The 27,584-nt window shown below is 39.3% G+C and overlaps 2 protein-coding genes across 2 annotated transcripts in view; one reads left to right on the forward strand and one right to left on the reverse strand.

Moving 5' to 3' along the window:
• The window catches only part of LOC140244592 (growth hormone-regulated TBC protein 1-A-like), a 79,458-nt gene that overhangs the window by 7,745 nt on the left and 44,129 nt on the right, over positions 1-27,584 (reverse strand). Inside the window, exons 5-6 of the mRNA XM_072324214.1 lie at positions 21,598-21,770; positions 3,329-3,514 (exon numbers count right to left, since the gene is read on the reverse strand). Of these exons, the coding sequence (XP_072180315.1) occupies positions 3,329-3,514; positions 21,598-21,770 (359 nt within the window). The remainder of the gene's footprint in view (positions 1-3,328; positions 3,515-21,597; positions 21,771-27,584) is intronic.
• LOC140244786 (uncharacterized) lies at positions 15,250-17,289 on the forward strand. The gene has a single exon (XM_072324405.1). It carries the CDS (start codon positions 15,250-15,252, stop codon positions 17,287-17,289), a length of 2,040 nt encoding a protein of 679 aa, XP_072180506.1.

The following is a 27,584-nucleotide window of genomic DNA, read 5'->3' on the forward strand; positions in this document are numbered from 1 at the left end:
GAAATCTCTGTACTGTCCCCGCATGACACCTGCGGTGGCCTTTTGTTGTTCTTGCAGGTCTTTAACTTGTTTGGGCAAGTCATCTCCAAACAGAAATTTCCCGATTGGTGTTGAGGGTTTGCACAAATGCGTGAATCGTGAATTCATGTCAGGGCGGATGAGGTGTTTTCTGATGCAGCTCAGCTCAAACGTAGCATTGCTGAGAAAAGCAAGAGCATCTTACTGCTGTTCTGAAATATCCGTGGAGTCAATCGTGCGCATGAAGGCAACCAGACCTCTGGAGAGAGAGTGCTGAACCCGCTGGAGTTTCAGGTCTCTGCTTTTTGTGCCCGATTTCAAGTTCTCCCAAATAGGAGGATTGACTCTAGGTACATCAAGCAGGCTGCAATTGTTTGGGGAGGGATATTTCTTGGCAGTCTCTTCCAGAGAGTTTTCTTCCAATTGATGAGTAAGCATGTACGTGACTGATTGTGCAACATTGTCATCAACAGCCTCCCCAACCTCACTTGGGCGTGCAAATTTTGCGGCGAGAGAGGGCACGCTTGCATCAGGATCCATCTCATGTTCATGTTCCCCTCTTCATCATACTGATCATCATAATCACTGTCATGTTCTCTTTCATAGTCATATGCACTTCCTTGATAGGCAGAGCAGTGGGCATCGTGGCCTGCAGAGGCTGACTGACGACGTGAGCTTGAAGCCGATCTGCCTCTAGGCGAAGGGGTAGACAGGAGATGGTCAATTACTTTTGCTAGCTAACCTTCCAGGTTCTGAAGTCTTTTCTCCATACTAGCAGTGTCCGAAGAACCCGCGGTAGCGGTAGAAACGCTCTTTCCTTTGCCAGATTTCTCTTTCCCTTTACTTCCACCAGCTTTTGCCATAGGCACTAACGAATGCGTCGCACTCGATTTGCTCTTTGTGCTGTCCGCGGCCGCGCCTGGCTTTGCCGGCGTCTGGGCCGAAGTTCCGCGGGCAGAGCGCGGCTGTGCTGGCCTCACCTCCGCTGCTGCATTCCCTTCCATGCGAGCTGATAAGTCTGAACAAATTGACAAATATTTTCCTCTAAACAGTAGGAATATAATCAAATCAGCTTCGCACAAAAACTACTAGCATCCAAACAAAAACGTAGGAGCTTAAAATAACGTCGATGTCAAGGGAATACGGTGATTGAACACGATTTAGAAAACTAGTCGGCGAGAGAGATTCTAGAACGGCGCCATATTGCGAGCGAATTGTTGGCGTATGCGAGAGCGGGATCTCATATCATGCCGTACGGAGAATTACAAATTAAAATATGCCGTTGCCATGGCAACGCATTATGTGATAATAACAAAAAAGGTGTCTTGCACATCTACCTTTGATAGCGGTCCACATGCCAATTTAGGGGTCAATTGCTAAGTAGAAATGTCGCTACAGCGACTGGTTATACCCCCGCCAAACAACATTTCATAAGCTTTGGTCAAAACAACATTTCATAAGCTTTGGTCAAAAAACTGAGGAAGTAGTTAAAGGGAAGATAAACCCCAAGAACAATGTGGATTGAGTGAAAGCAGCAACATTAGTAGAACACATCAGTGAAAGTTTGAAGAAAATCGGACAATCGATGCAAAAGTTATGAATTTTTAAAGTTTTGACGTTGGAACCGCTGGATGAGGAGACTACTAGAGGTTATGACGTATGAGTGGACTACAATATCAAGAAAATATAAAGAAAATACTACAAAAATCAATTTTTCATGAAAATTACAAATTCCATCAACTTGATATTGACATATGTTAAGGGTAGCAATTATTCCCCCTGCTTTCTGAAAGCGGTTGGTCCACTGCTCTTTCATAATTCTAGAAAAGTGAATTTTTGTTGAATATCCTTTGTATTTTCTTTGTATTGTTGTCCACTCATACGTCATATCCTCTAGTAGTCTCCTCATCCAGCGGTTCCAACACCAAAACTTTAAAAATTCATAACTTTTGCATCGATTGTCCGATTTTTCTCAAACTTTCACTGATGTGTTCTACTAATGTTGCTGCTTTCACTCAATCCACATTGCTCTTTGGGTTTACCTTCCCTTTAAATCCGCAAGATCTTTCCTTGATCTTCTGCCATTAATATGCCGTTACCATGGCAACGTACTTTCGGGTACTGTCGAAAAATGCGTCTTGCACATCTACAACCAAAGGCACACATCTGTACCAAGTTTCATGGAAATTGGGCAAAAACTGAGGAAGTAGTTTGCAACACAAAATTTTCCATCATTTTGGCTCATAATATGTGAGCTGTTACCATGGCAACATACTTTTTGTCACTGTCAAGAAATGTGTCATGCTGACCTATATCCTAAGACAAACATTCAATATGAAATTCCATGAGAATTGGAAGAACACTGATGAAGCAGTTTTGCCATGAAGCATTTTGCCCTATATTTTACCAATAACATGCCGTTACCATGGCAACGCACTTTTTGCCACTGCGGAAATATGTGTCTTGCACATTAACATATTCAGATGAACATCTGTACCTAATTTCATAAAAATTGATCAAAAACTGTGGGAGGAGTTCGCGACGCAAGATTTGTACCCATTTTTGCCCTAATATGCCGTTACCATGGCAACGTACTTTTGGGTACTGTCAAAAAATACGTCTTGCACATCTACAACCCAAGACACATCTGTGCCAAGTTTTATGGGAATCGGTTGAAAACTGAGGAAGTAGTTCGCGACGCAAGATTTGCAACGGACCGACCGCCCGACCGCCCGCCCGCTGATTCCTATATACCCCCTTCAAACTTCGTTTGGCGGGGGTATAAAAAAATGAGAGAGTAGTTAGATCCACAATTTTTAATGAAAATATGCCGTTGCCATGGCAATGCATTATGCGATTATCATACCAATGCAAAAGGTGTCTTGCACATCTACCTTTGATAGCGGTCTCATATGCCAAATTTGGGGTCAATTGCTCAAAAAATGAGAGAGTAGTTCGATCCACAAGATTTTGCAACCGACTGACCAACCGATCGACCGCCCGACTGACCAGCCATCCGACCTCAGACTGATTCCTATATACCCCCATACACACTATGTTTGGGTGGGGGTATAATAAGAATATAATTATCAGAGGACATCTTTTATACAGGAAGATTTCTCAGTCGGGGCTTGTGAAAAGATGTATTCTCAACTTGAAGAGCAGTTTGCATTGAGCACGCTGCTGCACAAATTTAAAGTGGTCCTGGCAGTGGGGTATGCAAAATAGAATGTGGTCGTGAAAGGGTTAAAGAGAGTGCCTAGCAGAATGGAAAGTTAATGTACATGCAGCGATTCCCTTCAAAAACTACCTCTATGAATGTATGGCAATTGATGTTAGCAGACTGGTTTGTTGCCCGCTTGAAGATGTCGACCAGAGCTGAGATGTTGCTGGCAGCAAGAATCTCCTCCCGATTCCTCAAAATGAGTGACAGGCAGACACGGAACAGAATTTTGGATCCCTCATAGAACAAGCAATCCCATATCCTCAAGGTGGTCTGATATCAATGAAACGAATATGAGCAAAGAGAAAAAGAGTCAAGGAGCATAAAACATAAAGTTGTGCACGCATAATGTACAAGAAGTATGAACAAGAACTCACAAGGCATGATACACAGGCCATCTACTGCTCCTAGTGGGGTCAATGGGCAACAACAAAAGGGCATAAATTCAAGTGTAGGGTACAGTCAAAACAAACAAAATTTTCTGTAGTTATCATTAATAAAAATACCTTGCTTTCTCAAAACTTAAGAGATCAATCAAAATGACACATATATAAACTAGAGCAATTTGCCTGCAACAGGTGGAAGAATTAGATGCCATGTCTTCTCAAGCATCTATATTTTCTACTATAAGTATATGGCCCTCGACCAGTTTACATTTTGAAAGAGTCCTGTGATCTTGATCATTGATCTGGAGGATTGCCCATCAGCCATTTTTGCCTAATACGTCACCTCATCAGTTGTGTGAGTATACTTCACGGAGGTTCAGCACAATATTGGAAGAAGATCTATTTCTATCAATCATATAAAATTACATTACCACTGAACAAAAGTAGAAAGTTTAATAACTCAATCACCTAATTTGGGAAATGCAAGTTCAAAATAAAAAACAATGCTAATATACAAAATATGATGACAATGTATGTACAGAATGGCAATAGTTAAATTAGCTTGACAAAATCTGAATTTGTTTCACAATACAAAATTTGGTAACAGTGAACTTTCAAGTACCTGTAGCATATGCACACAGGCAGCAACAAAAACATGATATTATGTACAGAGAGGTTACAGGCATGGCCTGTAGTTTGTTTGAGCACTAAAACACAAACCCATTTCTTAACATCCAATAACCTATGAGTCAAAGTTGACTTATATTTTGACAGTGTCATGTCCTGTGCTTGATTTTTCCAAATATCAGTGAGACTCAAGCTATCAAGAATTCCTTTCATCTTTTGAATCCAGGGCATGCTATGAGTGCCACTGAGCTTGTTTCTACTGAGCGATGAAAATTCAAAGCGATGCGAGATGATGCGCGGTGACACCTCGGAATTTTTCCTCAGTAGAAACAGATCGGGTAGTGGCCGATGCGCGGTGATGCGAGGTGCTCTGTTGTCCACCTTTTGAGGTGGTCGATTTGCGGTGATGCGAGGGACGATTCTCAGTAGAAACACACCGGGTAGCGAAATTCGCGGTGTACTGGAAGTCTCGAATTATTGGAAGCTTTTGCCCCATGCTTTTCAAATCGGTTCATCGCACACTCCGACACTTGTGTACACAGCGACCGTAGTTTCGCACATATCATGCCTTGTACCAACGGGCAATTCCACGGTAACTGACGTTACACGGAAGGATTTTCTTGAAATTGTTTAAGTTGTAGTTTTGTGAATGAAAGCACCTGGGGCTTGTAATTAGCATTGATGAATGAGTTCATGAGAATGAAGAAATAGCTGGAAAGTTTTTCTCTCAAACTGTATTTCTTATCACATAGCAAGTGAAAATGTGTCGGTAACTGACGTTACGGAAAAAGGACATGGGAAATTATGGTGTAGATTTAAAAGGAAATATCTCATGTCCCTGACTTCTAACCTTAATGTGTTTAATATGGCAATATGCCTAGGTTCTTAGGAAGAGGTGTGTAAAATCATGTGCGCTTTAGATATTTCCTTTCAGCACCATACCACTTTCAGTGAAGGCATGACGGTAACTGACGTTATGATTGGGAATAGTTTTGTGATATTTTATAATTCCGACCTTTCAGAGTGATTGGTTTGATATGGAATCATACCTTGGTTCATCAATTACAAATACACAAATGAAATGAAACATTAGTCCATTTTTTTTTTGTGTTCTATGAAAACTTAAAGGTAAACATGTCAGTAACTGACGTTACGTAACTGACATTACACATACTTTTGCTACAGGGTTTACAGAGAATTACATGTAATTTGTACAACAGGTTATCATACTGCTGCAATATACCAGTAACAATCCCCAGCATTTACTTAGCAACAAATTAAAACAAAATCTAAAGACACAAATGGGGTGGGGCCCTTATGGGGCAAGCTCCCCCCCCCCCTCCATGCCCTAGCACAGTCAGTTGAGCAAAAATAATGTAAATACTCTAAAGGATATTTCTTGACATTTGTCTTAAGATTGAATGCTTATTCAACAGTTATGATTACACAGAGCCATTTAGATTCAGCAGTTCCAAGTATAAATATTGACATAACCAAGGTTTGTTTTTTAAATGAACAGGAAAGTTTCTATCTAGAGTGCCCCACCCATAATATCCTGTAGTACTACACAAAACACAGATATTTTTGTGTGTGAAAAAAAAAATATAAATATCTTTCAGGTCATGGGGAAAAAACACATACAAATATCAACTCATATGTATGAAATCTACTGTGATATCTTCTTTTCTTTATTTTACTCCTTCTCCTTCAAGGCATTATTAGGGCCACAAATAAAAATTTGATCTCCATCATCAACTGATTTAAATGAATAGTGTTACACTTTTAATACTTTTTTTTCTGTGAAGAAGAAACCTTATGCTTTTTTGGTCAAAAGGGCATTATTGGTTTATTCCTTGCTTGAAGTAATATAATTGTTTTTCTTTTCCTCTTCACTGGTATATCAAGGCTTGCAAATACATCCCCAGATACCAAGAAATAGGACTTTGCAACAAAAGAATTCTAAGATCAATATAAACAAATCTTCCTGTTCATAATTATCATGTACATGGATATAAACGTACAGTAACCGACTGTCCAAGGTGACGGTCGTGTATGCATTGTTTCAAGTCTTGTGTGTTTACGTGTAGGATTATGGAAACTTGTGGGAGAGTGGTGACTACAGTAGCTTGTTTTTACCTCTACGGCGCAGATTGGCTTTGTAAAGAATGGATCGCGAGTCTACATGTCGAAAATCTAGACCTAGTAGACGCTCTAGTCATGCAGTGTTACGGTAAGTACGAACGACTCACTGTAATGAACGTTACTTAGGCCTTACGTTAGGCCTACTGGTTAGATCTTAAGTTACTGTCGTACTCGGTGCTATAGAATTAAACTCTTTATTTTCTGTATAGGCCTACTAAACTCTTAGTATCTATTGACGAACCAGCTCTACGTAGGCCTACGCACGTCAGAAATCACTGGCTTCCTCGCATATGGGTTCTTTGGCAAGATATGCATTGCACACAGACACGGTTCCATTTACTAGGTTACTTAGCGCTAGCGATGGCTTGATTGGCGGGCGGGCCGAAGCGCCGGGCGCGCAGGCTGGGATTGAGACTGCTGTCTAACCGTTAGGGTGTTTGCGTGCAGCAGTTGCGTAAGCAATGCGTGCCGATCGTGAATTTCGTGCAAGGAAAAGACCATAATTACATGAAAGAAACGCAACTACATGTTAGAGAAAGTGAGCAGCTAACAGACAAACATTTTTGACAAGACCCCAGCTAGACTAGGAAAGTGTGACAGTCATCTTTCTTCTGTAAATTGCCTCACAATTGAGTCTACCTAGACTGTCTCTACTTAGAGTTAATATTTTATCAACTATAAAGTTATCATGGATTTGGAGCGGTTGAGAAAACTTATATGTTGATTTGGGAGGAAGTTGGAGTTGATTTCAACTCTGGGTGTCTTGATAAAACGGACTTCAAGTGGATGTGGAAGTTAATCATAGATGAAGAGGACTTTGAGTTAATATGAGAAGTTAATCATAGATTATCTTGACTTAACGTTAAATTTATCTTTTGATAAAACGGGGCCCTGTCCTATTAAAAAAAAGAAGCAAAAATGTGAATATCTACCAGCTATGATACCACTTGTAAATTCATGGCATTGGACTATTCGGACTTTACGCAGATTTTACTGCACTAGTAAGTAACAATACAACTACGAATTCCTGGTATGATTACGATGAGAGTACAGGTGATGTGAGCGCCACAAAGATGTGGGTACGTGGGACTGTACCCCGTCTTTTCGTGTGCGAATGACTATGAAATTTCGTGCTTGGAACGAAGGTAGAAAGTGCACCTCTTTCGATTATTACCAGACATATCTGGACGCATGACTTCTCGAATGTGATATTTTAGAGTTCCATAAAGAAATACATACCTAGTAACATACTTGAAAGTTTTTTTGTTGTTCACGAAGTCAAAATGTGCAATTTTAGCAACGATTTCTGACAATTATTTTCTGTTTTGAGAGTTAAGTTATGCTCCATTTTGGAATATTTTATCGTCGCTATTTAAACAAGGTAGCATAATGGCAGGTTAAATGAGGTTTTTACTTTTCATAACCGTTTGGATTATCAAAGAATATGAATTAATAGTAAAGTTACAGCAGTTTTGCTGCGACACTTTCCTAGCGGTTTTCATGCGAAACCTGTTCATTCAAGAGGAAAGCGAGGTCATGTCAAAATGAAAACACCGAGTTAATTGCACCCGTCCGCTGCGACTTTGTTGCCCAGGTGACCACTCTACATGGAAATGGATTATATGTTGTGAAAATTCTCAGAAAACAAGGGGCTTAATCATTCACTTCTAGCCTAGAAAAGAAAGCATTTGTTGAAAATGATAAAGTACTCGTACTAGTAGTGGAAGTTTTAAATAGTCTATCCAAGATTGGATAACAGAGGATGATTCTATGCCAAGGATGACATCAATGCCAAATGAAAGAACTTTGCAGAAATGAAATAAACATACCTTATTTCTTTCAGCTGATAACACTACAAGTAATTTGATAATGGTACCAAACACTTTTGTGGTCCTGTTTCATTGCATAATAAATAATAATAATAATAACAAATTCTTATATAGCGCATTTCAGACTTGAAAAGAATTTCAATGTGCTTTACAACAAACAAATTATACCATAATACAAAATATAGCAACAAAAATTACAATTTACCAAACACGATATATTACTCTACAATAACTATTTCTCAAACATACATAAAAGGTCAGAGATGCCAGTACTACTGAGAAATGACTACAAATTTAACAATCATAGGCTACTTTGTATAAATAAGTTTTGAGTTTTTGTTTGAAATTGTCTATTGGCATCTGACTTCTCAGTGGGTCTGGCAGAGAATTCCATAGAGTAGGTGCGGCACAAGAAAAAACCCTCTCCCCATAAGACTTGCATATTGCATAAAAGTTGCTGCAATCCTGAGTGCATTTTAATGATGTTGTATTCAAATTTCTATTTTATACAGATATGGTTCGTTCTGTTTTCTTTGCCTATCCGCAGATATGGAGACATGGTCTTCTGTGTTGTACATGTACATGCCATTGTGGTACTCTGGGCATTGTACTCCATGTGCTTTAGAGTAGCTGTTAGATCACTGAAACCGGCAAAAAGACTTTTTTTATGTTTTGTTCAAGAACATAATGTAGTTAGCAGTGTGCAGTTATTTTAATCTTTTTAATTTGAAACAAAGGAGTGAAAATATGGTTCACTTTACTAAGGTGTCATGTCCATTACATTAGTGTATAATACTAAGTATCAAATATTGGGCCACAAAGAAAAAAAATCACCATAGTATAAGATAGTTATATGTCCTGTTTTGCTATGGTGGGTGTTAGTAACTGGATATTACTCAATAATTGTAGCTAGCTGGTGCAGGAGCGAATTTGTTTTATATTTGTTTGTTTTGTAAATATATAAAAAGACCAACCCCCCTAACATGATAAAAATATAAGAAATATTACATGATTGCAGTTATGATGTGTGTTCCTATGTTCTAACCTTACTATGTCAACAATTAAATATCTGCTATACCTTGTAATAAAAAAATTCTCATAGCTTACAAAAAGTGGACAAAACTGTCATGTCCATTACACTCAAAGTGTCATGTCCGTTACGCTATATTTTAAACTATTAAAAAAGAATGAACAGCAAAACTACTCTATAGTAGGATTTTATGAGTAAAGCATGACCTAAAGTTTTAATCAAGACCTAAACCAGCTACATCTTATCCAAAAATTCACAGGAATTTTCATAATGGTAAGTAGATCAAAATGCTTTGTCCATTTAGTGTCATGTCCGTTACACTCGCAAAAAATGCAATTTCTCGACAACCACTTGATAAATTTCCATGAAATTTTCTGTGTATGTTACATATATGTAAATGTGTCTGATAAACTCAATTAGAATCTTTTGGAGACTGCCAATTTCACTTTGTGATGGTTTGAATCGCAAAAAAAATGGTCTGAATGTCATGTCCGTTACGCTGGAATTGACCTACTTGTAAAGTGGATATACAGAGAGTAAGTTATGTGACAATACACTCTTTCCTTCTATTGAGTTATAGGCATATTTTGGCAGCCATTTTGAAAATCCAAATGGCCACTTTTATTGAAAAACATAATGATTCTTAAAACTTCAACTCAAGTATTGTCTGAAAATGTATGTTGTTTGAAAACAAATATCATTTTGTATTTTTGGCATCTGTGTCCTATATACCGTGGAATTGCCCCAACTCCTACTAAATACATGAGGCGGTACATGTGAATTGCGTGCATTCATCGTCTATTGTTTGCGTGCCCAGCAGCCTATTATACTATATACTCTGATTTTTACACTGCGTTTATTTTCCCATAATATCGTACCGAAGTTGTAGATTCCCTAATTCGTTTTCACTGGAATACTAACGTTAGTATGTTGGAGCTCTCTAGGAGCCCCTAGAGAGCATTTACTGGACCCTAGACCTGCAAGGATTCCTAATAACCAAGTGGTAGGAAATGTTAGTGAGGGGCATTTTTTACTGGAAACACTAAATGAAATTCAGTGGCCTACCACAAAATGGCAGTGCAGAGGCAGCATGATCCGATCTGTGACCTGAAAATACACGACTTTCGGATTCACCGCATTTTGCACGTCACCTCGCATCACCACATATTTTATTGCTCAGTAGAAACAGCTCGAGTGGTCGTAAAATACAAGGCGATGCAGGGGACAAAATTCGCGGTGATGTGAGGTGATGCGAGGTGCTCTCCGTAGAAACACGCTCATAAACAAACAATGAATAGTTAAAAAGAATACATTAAATGGGATAATTTACCCTCTTTCCGCTGGATGAGTCTGTACCAAAATGATAACATACTAGCAGCACCCGTGGAAATCCACAGGTCTGAAGGATCCATATTTTTAGATTTATATATATTTCTTTCGCCCCGTTTTATTAGTTGAAGCGAAAGAACTTCGTGTTTGTTTATGTTTTTTTTTTTTTATACACAAGTCCTCTCTGGCCCCCACAGACACACATCTTTTCTCTTCATTCGTAAGCTTGAAAGAAGCCTACATTGTATGTCATGATTCATACTTCTTTTACCACATTTTCATTAAAAAAATTATTTTCACTCCCAACGCAATCCCATCTAATAAGTTGTCGTCCGTTCCTAATGTTGATACACCTGTTTGATCGATCATTACACACACATAATAACACATACACACACACACACCTTTTCGGTTCAATAAAAAGATGCAAATGGGTTATATCATCATTTATATCCCTTTTCCGACGTTTTTATTTGAAAAACCCGTCTGTGCTCCTTCCACCCGATGGCAATCTCATCTGAGGGTTATGACTTGTTCCTGAAATGCACTTAAAAGGATCATTCATTGTTCCCCCTTCTCTCTCTCTCTCTCTCATTCTGATGTTCTTTAATTTCCTCTCGAGAACATGTGTCTATATAGACAAAGTCAGACTTTTCATTAAACCACCTATTCATGTGACTCGGATTTTGTGGTATTTTCTTACTTCATGTTTTATACATTTCATGTTTGTTTGTTTTCATCAAAAAATTGTGGTGTTTTGTGTTTATAGAATTGTCACTGGAAGTACGCTAAGTATTCCACTGCTCAGTTGTACAGGATATAAATAAGAGTGTGAGAGAGGGTGAGAGAGGGAGAGGAAGAGAGAGCTCGATAAATTTCCAGAGAATATTTTCTGTCCTCTTTCTCTTTGCCTTTTTTTTTTAATTGATAGCATTGTTTTTTCTCCCCCTTTTGAGAACACGTGTCTGCATCAACGAAATAAGGCCTTTCAGAAAATGACCTGACAATCTGACTCGGATTTTTGTTGTTTTTTGTTTTTGACTTCAAATAATTTTTTTTTCTATTTCCTTATTTTACTAATTTTCGTGTTTTGTTTGTATTGTTACTTTTTTTTTTCTGTTTTACCCCCTTTATGTGGAGGAATAGGATCGAGAGGGTCTGGATGTGCATAAAAATCAACAACACACACAAAAAAAAAAGAGAACAAAAGTATACTAAGGGACGAATGATTATTCTAGGGAAGGGAAGGAAAAAAAGTTCATTCGTCCATGACACATGTCCGAAGTCATTATGTTAATAAGTAGGCACCTGTTGGAATCCATGGGTCTCAGGGCCTCATATTTTTCTTTAATATTTCTTTTCCCACGTTATGGGGGGAAAGAAAAATATTTTTGTCTTCATCTGCTCCCTCTGTTTTATTTTCATCACCAAAACCAGGCTTGATGGACCATAAAGAACCACCCATTTTATTTCCACTTGTACGGTAATTTAAAAAATAGGCAGTCGGCAAAGCGAGGTTTTCCTCTACGTCCGCATATGTCGTATGAATATTCATGTTTACAGCAGCTATGACGTATGGACAGCGGCGCGTGTAATCTGAAATGGAAGGGCACGATCGGCAAGGATAAAAATTGAAGTGGATATTTAGCCGTCCTAAACAGTCTGACAATGATACCCGACGTGAGAGCAAACTAAATGACGTACCTGAGCTGCATAGTATCCTGTAGTTGTGCAAAATATAATAAAATAGCAGCATTCGCCGTTTTCATTTGGGCACGCCAATGGCGAACTGTACGTAAATGCCCTTGTATGACCGAGCCGTGTATATGAGAGCCAATATCACGTACGTGCATGCAGATAGTGTGTTTCGTGTAACCATCGTCAATATATACACAGGCGCAGGCTGTAATCTGATATGGAAAGGCACGATCGGCAAGCACAAAATTTAAGTGGATATTTAGCCGTCGACATCACTGCTAAACGGTCTGAGTACAATGATACCCGACTTGAGAGTAAACTGAATGACGTAGCTGAGCTGCAGAGGATCCTGCAGTTTTGGAAATAAAATACGGCATTCGTAGCTTCCCGTGTACCGAGAACGCATCATGATATGCAATGCAACACAGCGACTTATCAGGCTCAATGCATACACATATCTCTCTGCGATATATTGCCCGTACCCGGTACCCATAGTGTAAGTGTGTCATGTCTCCGCGAACGATCAGCTGGGCGAGCGAGAATGCTCACTGTGCTATGTACCACAGATTGTATAGAGTTCTGTGTGTGCGACCTGAGCCTGCGAGCTGGCGCGAGCTGTATATAACCCGTATACATCGTGTGCGTGTGTGTGTGTCCGCAAGAACGATGATAGAGCTTTCGCCACGCACTGACGCGGGATACCAGCGCGCAAACGCTGCATGTCGGTGTTTGTCTTTTGTTTTTCTTTGTTTTTTGTACCGCTCTCGACGTCGACATGGAGGAGGAGCGCGGACGAAACCCGAACGGGAAATAGAAGAGACCCTCCCGCTGCTGACGGCACCGGTCTCGGGGGCCCGGAGCCGGCGGCTTCGGAGGAGATAGCCGCACAAAATAAAGCACGGGAAGGCATGGGGCCGATCCTTACGCGATTAAGATATAGACAATTTACAATGATATATTCTAATTTATAAACCCCTAGTTCCCCATGAACATACAATTTGGAGTAAAACTCTTATGAACGCCTAATATGATTTTACAAAATTTCAAATAAAAAGACTCAATTTGAGATTTTCGAATCCCCATACCTCACACAGATACAACAAACCCAGTAATATGAATTGGCCAATCAACTTAAGTAACAGAAAGGCATAAATGATCAAGCTTCATTTTCATAGAATTAAAGGCACAGGTTGCCTGACAAACCTGTTTATCAAGGCTTTTTTTAAATATGTTTGTTATAATTGAATGTTATTCCCAAATATTGCTAATAGACACTAAGTTTATCTTCTCCAAAGACGAAAGTTCGAAGTTTCCTTACTTTACCCTTTGAAAAAAATACTACTTTCACCTTGTTAACAGTAAGATGGCATAAATGGCAATAACGAAATCTAAAGCTTTTTGTAGTTCTTGAGGGCTTTCCCCCAAACAATGGTATCATCTGCATCACACTGTAAGGGGGTCAACAGACTATGGCTAAGTTTATGCTTCCCTTTTCCAGGCCAGAATCAGCATTTGAAACATGATTAGTGCAAAATGTGGTTGCATCCTTGCTCATTTTGATATAAATACCATTTCAAAACATTTCAAAATGCATAAAAAGGTGCATTAACGATCTGACTACTCACGTTCCATGGGGAAGCATAAATGCAAAATCACATATACGCGTTTAAATGACGTCACCTCATCGCCTTTCCGGTTAATGTGAAAATGCGCGCGTCAGGCCAGTCGACCTTTCGATAACTGTAACTGGGCAATTCCGCAGTTACAGGGACATGACCCTAAAATTTCAATTTGTTTTTTTCCTTGATTTTTGTGTTTGACTTAAGAGAGGACACATTGATTATTCAGGAAAAACTATTTTTCAGGGTATTTTGATAGTTTTAGGTGGTGAATTCACCGATTTTGAACAAGTAACCTTTCAGAGAAATTTCATCAGCAAAATATCTATAATTGCAAAGAAGATGTCCTAGTCAAATCAAATGCCATTTTCTAACCCCAAATATCAAATTTGTAGAGGTAGTGTAGTGCTTTCATGGATAAATGAGGTAAAATTGACTTTACTGTCTTTAAAATGCAGAAATGTGTGCATATCCCAACCCTCAAAAATGCATGTAACGTTACTAACCAAAAAGTGAAATTATTTACCTCCAGAGAGTATAAAGTGCCTGTGAATGATAATATTTCATTTTTTCCTGCTGTGTCCAACGACTAATTGAAATATAAAAATAAGTATTACTAATCATGATAGAAGTTTGAAATAACAGCAGTCAAAATGTGTAACGTTACTAACCATGTAACGTTACTAACCAGCCTGTGTGTATTGTAACGTTACTAACCATGAAATAAGTGAATAAGACTCGAATGGACAGGTCCTAGTCAAGAAAAAAGTGAAAGTAAGACACTAGAGGGCAGTATTAAAACAATGGGGGGGGGGGGGAGGGGTAATTTTTGGAAACATGTGGTTGATGCATGCTCTATGTTGCAGTGACCAGTACACAGTAGGCTCTATGATGCACAGTGGTGGTTACAGTGGAGCGTACCACATGACCTGTATATCTAGTCAGTACAGAATTCTCCCATGTGGCATAAGTTTTTCGCAAGACCTTCTGCTCATTGTGATACTGAGAAGATCCTTGAGTTCCAGCAGATCAAAGACACATAGTAGGTAAGTACTCAATATTTCTTAATTGTCTTAATATTCAATATCAGTGATCAATTTACTTCCCTGTTGCCAAGTGAACCGTGTTTGCTGTTAAGCTAAATATTTGAAAGAGAAATGTTGTCTGTGATATGCATTCACTTTGTGGAAGACAATTGATACCTTAGTGATTAATTATTCAGTTTTATAAATAAACAATAGTTATGGCTTAATTTTTGGAATTTATGGATTGTTTATGACAGCATTTTGTAATGCAACTGCACATGGTGATTTCGTTTTTTTGTTACATTGCTTCCTAACAGTTCAACATGCCGAAGTTTTTGACAAACAAAGAAAAGCAGCAACGTTACATAGAAAACCTGAAGAGAACTGGTAGATATCAGGAATACCAGCATAAGAAAGCACTGGCCATGAAGAAAAGCCGAGAGAAAAAAAAAGAGCAGGAAAAAGGCCTGCCGAAGAGGGAGAAAAAAATGTTAGAAAAGGAAAGGAAGGAGGCTACTAGACAACGAGTTGCCAAGCACAGGAGAATGAAGAAAGAACAGGCACAAAAATCAGCAAGTGCAGGACCCTTCAACAGTGCTATGGCATTTGCAAAAGCCACTGCTAGAGCTCGTCGAATGCTGGATCCATCACTTCCCTCTACTCCCAGACGAAGAGTAGCTGTTTGTCGGAAGTTGTATGAAGCAGAATCGAGGCAGGGAGCTGATGTTCCATCAACTTCAGCAGAGAAAAACAAACCTGGCCCAGCACGACAACTAGGTGATGGTGATGTGAAAGTCATACATGAGTTCTACGAGAGGGATGACGTCAGCTATCAAGCACCTGGGAAAAAAGATGTGGTGACTATGTGGAATGATGGTGACAAGAAGAAGGTACAAGCAAGATACCTCACATCATCCGTCAAAGAGACTCACGCTTTCTTTCGCGAGGAACATCCAGACATCGAGGTTGGGTTTTCAAAATTTGCTGAATACTGCCCCAAACACATTCTTCTAAGCCACAAAATACCCCACAATGTGTGTTTGTGCAAAATTCATGAGAATGCAATCAATGTCTTCAGTGCATTGCACAAGAGTGTGCCTGCCTTTCCTCCTTATACTCGAGAACTACCAGCTTCCTTTCTCTGCACAGATCCATCAAGGGAGTGTTGGCTGAATGAGTGTGAAAAATGCCGAGAAGGAGCAGGATTTGAAAAAAACTTCAAAGCTGTCTTTGAGGAGTGCATGAACTCTCCAAGTTCATGGTCCCAATGGGAGTCAGGTGATGATGGGAGAATGAAGAAGATTCTGGAGGAAGGAACTGTTGGTGAACTTCTTCATCATGCCATGACCATTCTTCCACAGTTCCTGAAGCACTGCTACGTAAAACGTGAGCAGGCAGCAGTTTACAACGAGCACAGAAAGAAGGCCCCTGAATCTGATGTGCATCATGCAGTCCTTCAAGTCGACTTTTCTGAGAACTATACCTGCCAAGCTCAGGATGAGATCCAAAGTGCTCATTGGAACCAACACCAAGTGTCACTTTTCACTGCAGCACTCTGGCACTCTGGATCCCTTTTCTCCCATGTGCTGGCATCTGACAATTTATGCCACTCAAAGGACACCATTGTGGCATACCTGGATGTACTTCTGGATTTCCTTCCTGACCAAGTAACACATGTGTCAATATGGTCAGACGGTCCAGCATCTCAATTCAAAAATCGTTACATTGCTGCAGCATTCGCATCACTAGAGAAGGCACACAAGGTGCACATCGAGTGGAATTTTTTTGCCACTTCACATGGAAAGGGGCCCGTTGATGGAATCGGTGGGTCAGCCAAGCGTTTTGTGTGGGACAAGGTGAGAACACGGAAACACACAGTAACTGACGCAAAGACCTTTGCAGAAGCTGCAAGTACCATGAAGAATGTATCTGTTTGTGAGATCACTTCAAGTGAGATCACAAAGAGGAATGGCAAGCTGAACCTTAATGTCGTCTTCAGTGAAGCCAAGGCCATTCCTGGCATAGCGAAGATGCATTTCTTCACAGTGGTGAATGACGAGGTGGCAGCCTATGTCCTGAGCAGCGACAAGCATGATGAGGAAACCCAGAGCAGCAGTGAGACCATTGCAGCAGTGGGAGACTGGTTCATTGTTGAGTATGATGGAAAGCAGTTTCCCGGAGAAGTTCTTGCTGTGCGAGATGGAGAGTTCCAAGTGTCAGTAATGGGACGTGTCGGGAAGTACTGGAAATGGCCTTCAACAAGGGATGCTATTTTCTACATGAGACACCAGATGATTGCCCCGTTGGATGCACCAGAAGTAGTGAACAATCGAGGCCATTTCAAATTTTCTGCCCCAATTTGAAAATATCTCTAGAGGGTGATTTGTGAGATACAGTGAACAGACTTTTGTTTTCACAACAATGCAGACAGACACTCAAAATGGTCTAAAAGAAAAAAAAACATACATGTCTCTAGACTTGACTGAACATGAATTCAAATACTATGATGTGAACTACTTTCACAACAATATCAAACGTTGCATTATGCTGGATTCCTGCTTTTGCAATGACTACGCACATCACAATTGGCCATACACTACATACTGCATACTGGTACATTGGTTTTTGCTCTTTGATTTCTTTCCCTTTAAAGGTACTCTTGAATAAGAAACACATACTTGTATGTACTGTTTTGCTCATAATGAAATGGGCTTCTTTTGTGAATTACACTGAGTCATGATGAACTGTGATTTGCATAGTTATGGAACTGTAGATATCACACTGACCCATTCTTCAAAAGTGGTCCTTATTTGTAGTTTGTAATTCATGGAAACTTTTTCTTTTCTTTTTTTAACACATATAACATGTACAATTGTACAAGTACTGCATGAGTTTGATGATTGAAATTAGAGTTTCATGTCTTATTTGATGTTTTTTAGCTATAATTTTGTATTCTCTTGAGGAAGCATGTAATCATTTGAGTTAAAACACAATTCTGTAAGTCATTGCAATCACTGGACAAACTGTAACGTTACTAACCGTAACGTTACTAACCATGATTTTTGTTCCTAATTTTCAAAGAAAGTTAGAATGAGAAAGGATATTTTGGGTAGATACTGCCCTTAAAGCTAGAAATGAAAAAATAGTGTGGATATATTTCAAGCTATACCAGTTTTAGCAGACTTTTCATTCAAAGATGCTCATCAATTTTTCATGTCCTTTTTTTGTAACGTTACTAACCGGCATTAAAAGCAGTTCTTTCTTCTGAAATATTTCATGAAATGATTTCATTCTTTGCTCTGTTCTAGGTCTAGACTAGATTGATCTCTAGTGACATTAATGAGACTTCATATCAATGGATAGAGAAAATACTCTAATCTAAATCATGAGAATGTCCCCAAAATGTAACGTTACTAACCGCGGAATTGCCCAACTGCGCAATATACAATCTGCAGGTGTTGTGCTTTTTAGCTTGACCTCCCAGTTGGTACATTTGTATACTGTTCATACACAGACACGTTAATGCATGAAGAGCCCACAATACAATCCGATTTTGACAACAATTTTGTCGACAAAATAAATACTTGTATTGATGATTGTATCTGTTATGTCAAGCGCATAGAGAATTTTGTTAATTATTAAACGCTTTATAAATGTAATATTATTATTATCATTATTATTGTCTACAGTCCGTACATACATTAGTGAAATAATTGAAATGATATTATAATGTATTTTCGATATATGCTATTAAAACACGTAGCCAGTCGAAATATGAACTATGCACACACTCGAGCCAGAACTTCCGAAAAAGCATGCGCTCCAATTAGGTCAACAAAGCAATCGCAAACGCTCTTTCCAAGCTCGAGGAAAGTGCATATGAGCATGAACAGTGCTCCCATGAACAGCATTTTGAATTGGCATTTCAAAATGCTGATTCTGCCTTAACAAATTGAGCATAAACACACCCTAATAAAGGATGCAGTATCTCCTTGCCCTAACAAGTTGGAGTTGAACTCAGATGAGATGCCTTTCATACCACTATAGTCATTCTTGAAAAATCCTTGACAGTTGTTTAAAAACAGGGCAAACAAAATTTGTGAAAGGTTTTCACCCTGCCTGACACCAATATTACTACCAAAGAATATGGATTTCGGACCAATTGACCAATCTGATGTTTCATGTACATGACCAGAATCAAGAACTGAAATAAATAATTTATGATTAATTTGATTAAAACTGCAGAGCTAGCTTTCAGCCACTTGTTTAAAATCAAATCTATACCAGGAGCCGTATTTTTTCATTTCCAAGCTGATGTGAGGGTAGGAAAAGGATATTTTTAATTAAAAGATAATACAGAGACGTTTAACTAACCTTTTGTCTATCACTATCATCATATTTGTGCAAATACATTACCACTGGACAATCCCAGCTAGTAATGGCTAGATAGTTATCTTCTGACCTTGATCTTTCATTTTCAACCTGCAACATTAGTACTGTTTTCACTGTCTTCAAAGTAAAATATTATTTCAGGTCACAATCAGGATTGTAAACCCCAAATAAAAATTGTACAGTGAGAACAGAAATGTTCTGTTATTTTGCAACATTTGGGTCGTGATCCAAATCACAATACTTTGTGCTACTTTTTGCAAAAAGACGCGAAGTTGTGCATTGAGAACGGTGACAGTAGAAAATTTCAAAATTTTATATTCCACAATACACTGTGCGTGTCGCTCCCTGCTATTTTTACCAGGTAAAATTTCAAATATTGTTAAAGTTTGGCTATGATTTCTTTACATATCAAGCGATCATTTTTTTTCCCTAGGTCAAATGAAACAGTTACAGTGCTTAAGAGATGAAAAACATTAATTTATTTAAACAAGGCAACCGCTGTTAAGCAATCTCTCTTGGGTATTGGTCAGGTCAGATAAAGATATAAGAGACCCAGTGGGTCTGCATGCTCACCTCAGTATTGCTAATTGAACTTCCATGCATTCTTGTAGACTAACTACCTATCAAGAACATACAATTGTAGCAAACTTCAGGGCATTGGGGGCTTCCAAGGGAGCATGGTGTCCATTTGTACATCAAAATGGTGATAATACTTTCCAAGTTTGTAGAAAATTTGGCAATGCATTTTTAAAAAGAAGAACAAAATGTGAAAAGTGACCCCTGCCTGATTTGGTCCCTACCCCAAGGGGGTCACCCCTGGATCTGCCATAAACAAACTGAAAGTACACTCACTAGTGTATTCACTCAAAGCATTTCTCGTCCTATAGAAGATTTTGACAAGATTCTCTAATTTGGGGGCTCTGGGAGCCCCCTGAGCATGGTGTCCAATTTGACGATAAATTTGACCTACTGTACACCAACTGGAGCACTCCTGGATATGACGTGAACAAACTTGAAACTATACATTAAAAAACATACTTACTAATAGTATGTACTGTAGCATTATCACCTCTGGTTTTATAGAAGTTTTTTGTTTGTTTTTTTCCCCCAAAGGATTCTCTCATTTAGGGGTTCTGGGCCCAATGGGAGGTTCCAAGTGGGAAATGGTGCCCATTTGTACAGACATTACCTTTCTAGCGATAACACCTGCCAAGTTTGGTGAAAATTTGACCTTGCATTTTCAAGAAAAAAGATGAAAATGTGAACGTTGGCCCTCAATTTGCTTACTTCCACAGGGCCATTACGTCAGCACCTCTCCCCGCCCCCCCCCCCAATCCACCAGGAATTGAAACTACAGTCAGTAAATGATCAATACTCATTGCACAAACTCTATCACTTTTGAATCAGTGTACATTTTTTAACATTCCTTAAAGGTCCTGTTTACCTTTGGGAGCAGTGATTTAAAAAATGTTCAAGATATCACTTTTGATGCATATGTGTAGGTCAGTTGTATCACAAAACATCCTACCATATAACATTTTCGTAATAAAGCCTAAAATGTAAGGAGATATCACTATTTTTCTCATTAAACCATAACTGTAGACGGTTTAGTCTGGAAACATTTTTATTATATCTATTGTTCACATTTTGTATATTTAACAATACATAACATCGATTATACTGGTTCAAATTTTTACACTGGTTCTTTCTATCCCTAACTCACATTTTAGAACTATTTTGAAGCACTAATGCTGGGTTTTTGTTTCATCTGCAAATGGTAAATTATGCCTTTAATTTGGGGGCTTTGGCTTTGAGGCTTTGGCTCAGGTGAGCTAAAAGGAAATATTCTGAGCTACAATCAAAGTTAAATCTTTTAAATATGTTTAACATTTAAATGTCAAGTTTTTTCAATTCTACTCTTTATTTGCTGAACGGCATATCCAGTGATTTGCCTTTTTTGCCAATGGAGTAAAATGTAATGTGTATTCCTTCATATTCCTTTGTTATCACAATGGCCATAGATTGTCAGACTGCTAAAATGAATAGGTTATCTTATCTGATGCAGTTGAGTTCTGGATGAAATCAACTGCTCGCTAATGTAATAGCTTGGCAAGTTAGTGCTTTGTGTATGAGCATATTAAAGGTTACAAGACAACAAGCCCAACTAGGTTTAAGGGCCTTGTGTGGAGAGACATACATGATAGTACCTGTAATGTATATTAATTGCATGATGTTTTCTGATTCCTGAGTGGCCATACAGACAGTGGCTAAGACCTCACCTCAATGGGCAGAACATCAAGAAAGAGGCAGATGAACCACTTGGTAGTTGGAATAGACCATGGCACTTGCTCCTTTTCCATGTGCCTGGCAACATCAGGACACTTCTCCTTGATGAGCTCTCCCAGTACCTCCTGGTCTGTTTTCAACCCACTCATATGGGGGACATAGTAATCTGTGGGGACACATCAGGTTGCAAGTATTACTCAACAGGTTATATCATCCTTTATAGCCAACAAGTTCTTGGAAGGGGAGGAGTAGGGTCAGGCTCTCCTGCTAACATCCCTCAAATGCATCTCTCTCTCTCTCTCTCTTTCTCTCTCTCTGTCATAGTCTTTATATTAACCTCTCTCTTTAACATGTTACTTCAAAGAAGTCATGATAAATTGTATGCACAGGTCATGAATGCACTACAACAAATGTAGTCCTTAAAACCTGGTGTCCACTAGGGGCGGACAAGACACAGAAAGCAAATTTAGTAATTCCAAATTCATTCAGCAACCTCTCCATGTGTTCTTGAAAGAGTCTGTTCACCGTCTTTATCATTCCTAAACATGTCCCGGTGTTTCCGCACCTTTGGGAAAGACAAAAATTTTGCATCCAAATTTGATCGAGACCAAAATGTAGATGCGACAATGAACTTCCTGACACCTTCAGCAACTTGTTGTGAGGACATCATCAGGACATCCCACCTTTCCCTAACACTCCCTCCCCCTGCCCCCCCCCCCCCTTCTGCAAACGATCCTGAAAGAATCCTGCGGTGTGGCAGCTTCACAAATGAAAGCGGAAGACACCCGGAATGTTTTAGGACTGCATGATGTCAATGCAAATTTGAAAATGCAAGCGCGCAAAGCCGCTGCAGACATTTTGTGGTCAAGACACGAAAGAGTCAACAGGTTCCAACGAGTGAAAGGATTTTGAAAGTCAAAACATGAGTGCAGCATTATGCCTATGAAACACATAAAGACAAAGAAAGGGGGGGGGGGGGCGAGGACCCCATCCTAGCCCCTCAGTTGAACCTCTCTTCCTCTGACGAGGAATAGGTAAATGTCAGCATTTCTCAGGCCAAATGAAGAAGTCAAAACAGAAGGCAGTGGATACTTTGTCAACAGTAACTAGGATGAACTCCCCTCAACTCCTTCTAATTAGGTGATCCGAGTATCCTCTCGGGTCACCTTCTGTATCTGAACGGATTCTTTGTTCGGGTCTAGGGCAATTCCCCCCTGGGCAATTACCCCGGACCCTTCCCCTGTCCCTAATCCTAATCCTAATTCTGAAACTAATCTTAACCATAACACAAACTCCTAACACTAAACCCAACCCTAACCCTAATCTTAACTCTAACCTTACCACCAACCAGTATTTAGCCGGGGGGGGGGGGGGGGGGGGGGGTAATTGCCCTCGGGGGGTAATTGCGCGGATACGGTTGTTCTTCTTCTTTATTTCTTTCTTTATTTCTCCTCAAAAGTTGTGTTAGAGGTTAACTCAGAAAGTCCTCTGCCTATCAATTTCAAAATTATACCATATGTATCGTGTCCCAAAGATGACAGATCTAACAAGAGACCCGGGGTCACGCGCTCGCCTGAGTATCGCAATTTCAACTTCCATGCATTCTTGCACACTCATACCTGAGAACATTGGAAACTTAGGTCTGCATATATGGATCCCCCCTCCTCAACTCCAGGGTGGAGGGGGGGGGGGGGGCAGGCAGCCCTGGATCTGCAATGAACAAACTTGGAACTAAAGTCATCGATGTATAAACTCATGGTATTAACTTTATCATTTCTGGTTCTAGAGTAGAAGATTTTAAATATTCCTTAATGTGGAGGAGGGGGGGGGGGGTGGGCCCCCTAGGGGCCCCCAAGAGGGACATGGCGCCCATTTGAAGGAATTGAGATTCTATCCCCCTAGGGATGCTAACTGCTAAGTTTGGTCAAAATTCATCATGAGGTTTTCAAAAAGAAGATGAACATGTACAATTCAGGTCCCATTAGGACCCATCCCCATCCCCTCTCCTGGGTCCCAAAAGGGGGGGCACCCCTGATTCCGTGATCCCATGAACAAACTTAAAACTACAGTCATCAATGTACTAACTCATAGTATTATCTAAGCCCTGTCACTTCTGGTTCTAGAGAAGATTTTTAAAGATTCCTTAATTTTAGGGGGCTTGGGTCCCCTGGGGGCCCCCAGGTGGGCCATGGTGCCCATTTGAACAAATTGAGATCCTATCCCCCTCGGGATGCTACCTACCAAGTTTGGTGAAAATCAGACATGGGGATCTCAAAGTGAAGATGAAAATGTACAATTTAGGCCCCAATAGGACCCCTCCCAACCCCCCCTCCCCTGGGTCCCAAGGGGGCACCCCTGATTCCCCCATGAACAAACTTGAAACTACAGTCATCAATGTACTAACTCATTGTATTAACTAAGCCCTATCACTTCTGGTTCTAGAGAAGAAGATTTTTAAATATTCCTTAATTTTAGGGGGTTTGGGCCCGCCTGGGGCCCCCAGGTGGGCCATGGTTCCCATTTGAAGAAATTGAGATCCTATCCCCCTGCTACCTGCCAAGTTTGGTGAAAATCGGTCTTGGGGTTCTCAAGAAGAAGATGAAAATGTAAGAGGTTTACGCACGACGCACGACGCACGAAGGGCGATCGCAATAGCTCACTTGAGCCTTCGGCTCAGGTGAGCTAATAAAATCACTGTGATCAGTCGACCGTGACGTCACTATGACGTCATTATATGAAATCACATTTTCATTCATATCTCATTAATGGAATGGAATTTCTCAATGAAATTTACGTCTCATGTAGTTCAAGTCAAGCTCTTTCTACTCATATTCTCAAAATTCATCTCTACACTTAAAACGTACGCGTACGCACACGTTGAAATGTTGAATTGCTCCAATCGAGCTCAAATTTTTTTTTGCACACGTTTCAGATCATTTGGAGCATTTTTCAAAAAATTAAAAAAAATGGAGGGACGCTACACGCGCGCGCATATAAGCACACACAGTCATATGCAATAGAAGTTTTCTGTTTTTTCACACGGATCGGATGTCTGATATGTCAAGGAATAATTCTACCAAGTTTCAAGTCAATTGACTCAATATGACGTCACACGGGCCCATCAAAGTTGACATTCCGCACGCGCGTCAATGGCGATATACAGTGCAACTATGCCAAAAAACCGCCAATTTTAAATCCGATTTTACTCGTCAGGATGGACGGTGACCCCCCATTTTTTTTTTACATATTCTGAAAGCTGATGAGTTCTACATGTAATTCTATGTGTTGGCGATGCTGGAAAAATGATTAAAAGATATCAAATTTCTCAATGAATTAAAAAAGACAAATTTTCAAAATTACTTCATTAAATTTCAAGTTCACTCAAACGTATCTTACGTATCCTTGACCAATTTTCACCCAGATTTCAGTATGTTGTAGCTTATTAAATGGTCTTTCAGTAATATATTATCAAAATTTTGATTTGATGACGTCATCACCTCGTAAAAATGGATTGAAAGTAACCTTTTAAAGGACAAGTTCACCTTCATTAACATAAGGATTGTGAGAATGTAGCAATATTAGTAGAACACATCATTGAAAGTTTGAGGAAAATCAGACAATCCGTTCAAAAGTTATGAATTTTTGAAGTTTTTGTGCAGTCATCGTTGGATGAGAAGACTACTGCAGTGTATGATGTCACATGCGTACAACAATATAAGGAAAATATAAAGAGAATTTCACAAAATTTCATCTTTTGAAAAAAGTACACATTCCCTTGACTCGTTACTGACATATGTTGCGGGTAATATTATTCCCATTGCCTTTAGAAAGAGGCAAGTCAAGTGCTCTTTTATTATGCCAAAAAAGTGAAAATATGTTGAATTTTCTTTACATTTTCTTTATACTGTTATACTCGTATGACATCACGCGCCTTAGTAGTCTCCTCATCCGGCGATTCCAACACAAAAATTTTAAAAATTCATAACTTTTGCATCGATAGTCCAATTTTCCTCAAACTTTCACTGATGTGTTCTACTAATATTGCTGCATTCTCTCAATCCTTATGTTAATGAAGGTGAACTTGTCCTTTAAAATTTGACCAGTTTACGTGTTATCTCTGTGGGAATACAGTTTTTCTGGAAATGAAAATTGACATGACTGTCTTTATCGAGCACTAGCTCACTTATCCTTCGGTGAATTTCTCCCAGTTTTGAATATGTTGTAGCTGAGACTTTGGGCTATCTGTTTGCGTGCCCTCTGTTTTTCCATTGGACATCGGGATCACATCAAAAAACTTGGTTGAAATTGGCACTTGGCTTCGATGTAACATCATTTTGCTTAATACACAGAGCCTACGGGGATGAAATAGGTCAATGATTAGCGCGTCCGACTCTTAATCTAAAGGTCGCGGGTTCGAGGCTCACCCCTGCCAATTCTTTTTTTTTTTTTAACCCTTTTTTTCTTCTTTTTCTTTAGGGAGTCTTATTCTCCCTTCCTAACTTTATATTTTTCTGATTTCTTATGCTTCTCCTTCAAATTTCTATACAATACCTTAGCTTTTTCTTTATTTTTCTTCCTTTCTTCCACTTTCTGTGCAATAGATCAAGAACAAGAAGTCCTATCAACCCCATATTTTGCACGTGTATAGTTCATGTCACGAACATCACTTCATAACATAACAACTAGTTCCTCCGACACCATCTTGGGTAGGTAAATTAGGGTCAAAGGTCAAAAGTGTTTAATCCTGTATCTTGGTAAATACATGTCCACTCTTCCCCACATTTTGCACACGTAAGGACCATGTTGCAAGAATCATTTCACAAAATGACAACTTTTTGATGACATGCCATCTTGGCTGTATAAATCGGGGCCAAAGGTCAAATATACTTCATTCTGTATTCTTATTGGTGTATGGTATCACTGCCATATTTTGCACACACATGGGTCTTGATAAATGGACCATTTTGTAAAATAACGACGCTTCGGTCAGATGCCATTTTGGCTGTGCAAATGAGGTTCAAAGGTCCAATGTTCTTTATTTTGTATCTTGCTTACTAAATGCTCAATTGGGGCCAGATTTTGTACATACATGGAACATGTTACCTGGATCATTTCATTAACGACTTTTGACTCAGATGCCATCTACACATGGGCCTCGATAGACGGATCATTTTATAAAAAGATGACGCTTTGGTCAGACGCCATTTGGCTGTGCAATTGTGGTTCAAAGGTAAAATATTCTTTACAATCGGGGCCAGATTTTGTACATAAATTATATGGATCATGTTACCCGGATCATTTCATAAAACAACGACTTTTGGCTCAGATGCCATCTTGGGTGTGCAAAGTGGGGTCAAAGGTCAAATATACTTCATTTTGTATCTTCGTTAGTGTATACGGAATTCAGTACCAAAGATGGCAAGTCTGACTCCCTTTTCTAAATAAGAATCCAAACATCACACAGCCAATGTCACCTAAACACAAATGAAACCAGTATGGTCATGCCTATTGGGATCAGGACTCAAATCATTGATTTCCGAACAGATCGGATCACCTAATTTGTCAGTGTTGACAAATTCCAAATCTAGTGTTAATCTTCCCATTGTCATAAAAAAGTTCTTTCTCCTTAAATGTTGTGCAGAGGTTAACTCAAAAAGTCCTTTGAATATCAATTTTAAACTTATACCATATATGTATCATGTCCTAAGGACGACAGATCTAATACTTGTATCATTGTGAGCAGTCACTTGTGACGTCACCATGACGTCATTAGTGACGTCATTATCTAAAAACACGTTATAAATCATACCTTCGTAACGGAAGAGCATTTTGCACCGAAATTTACATGTGGTAAAGTTCAAGGCAATCTCAATCTATCCATTGTTTTCAAATTCATCTGTAGACGGTCAAAATTGTTTTGCACACGTTTCAAGCAATTTGGAGCATTTCATAAAAAATTGACGGACGCAGACGCGCGCGC

Source organism: Diadema setosum, chromosome 21, assembly GCF_964275005.1.
Source record: "Diadema setosum chromosome 21, eeDiaSeto1, whole genome shotgun sequence".
NCBI lineage: Eukaryota > Metazoa > Echinodermata > Echinoidea > Diadematoida > Diadematidae > Diadema > Diadema setosum.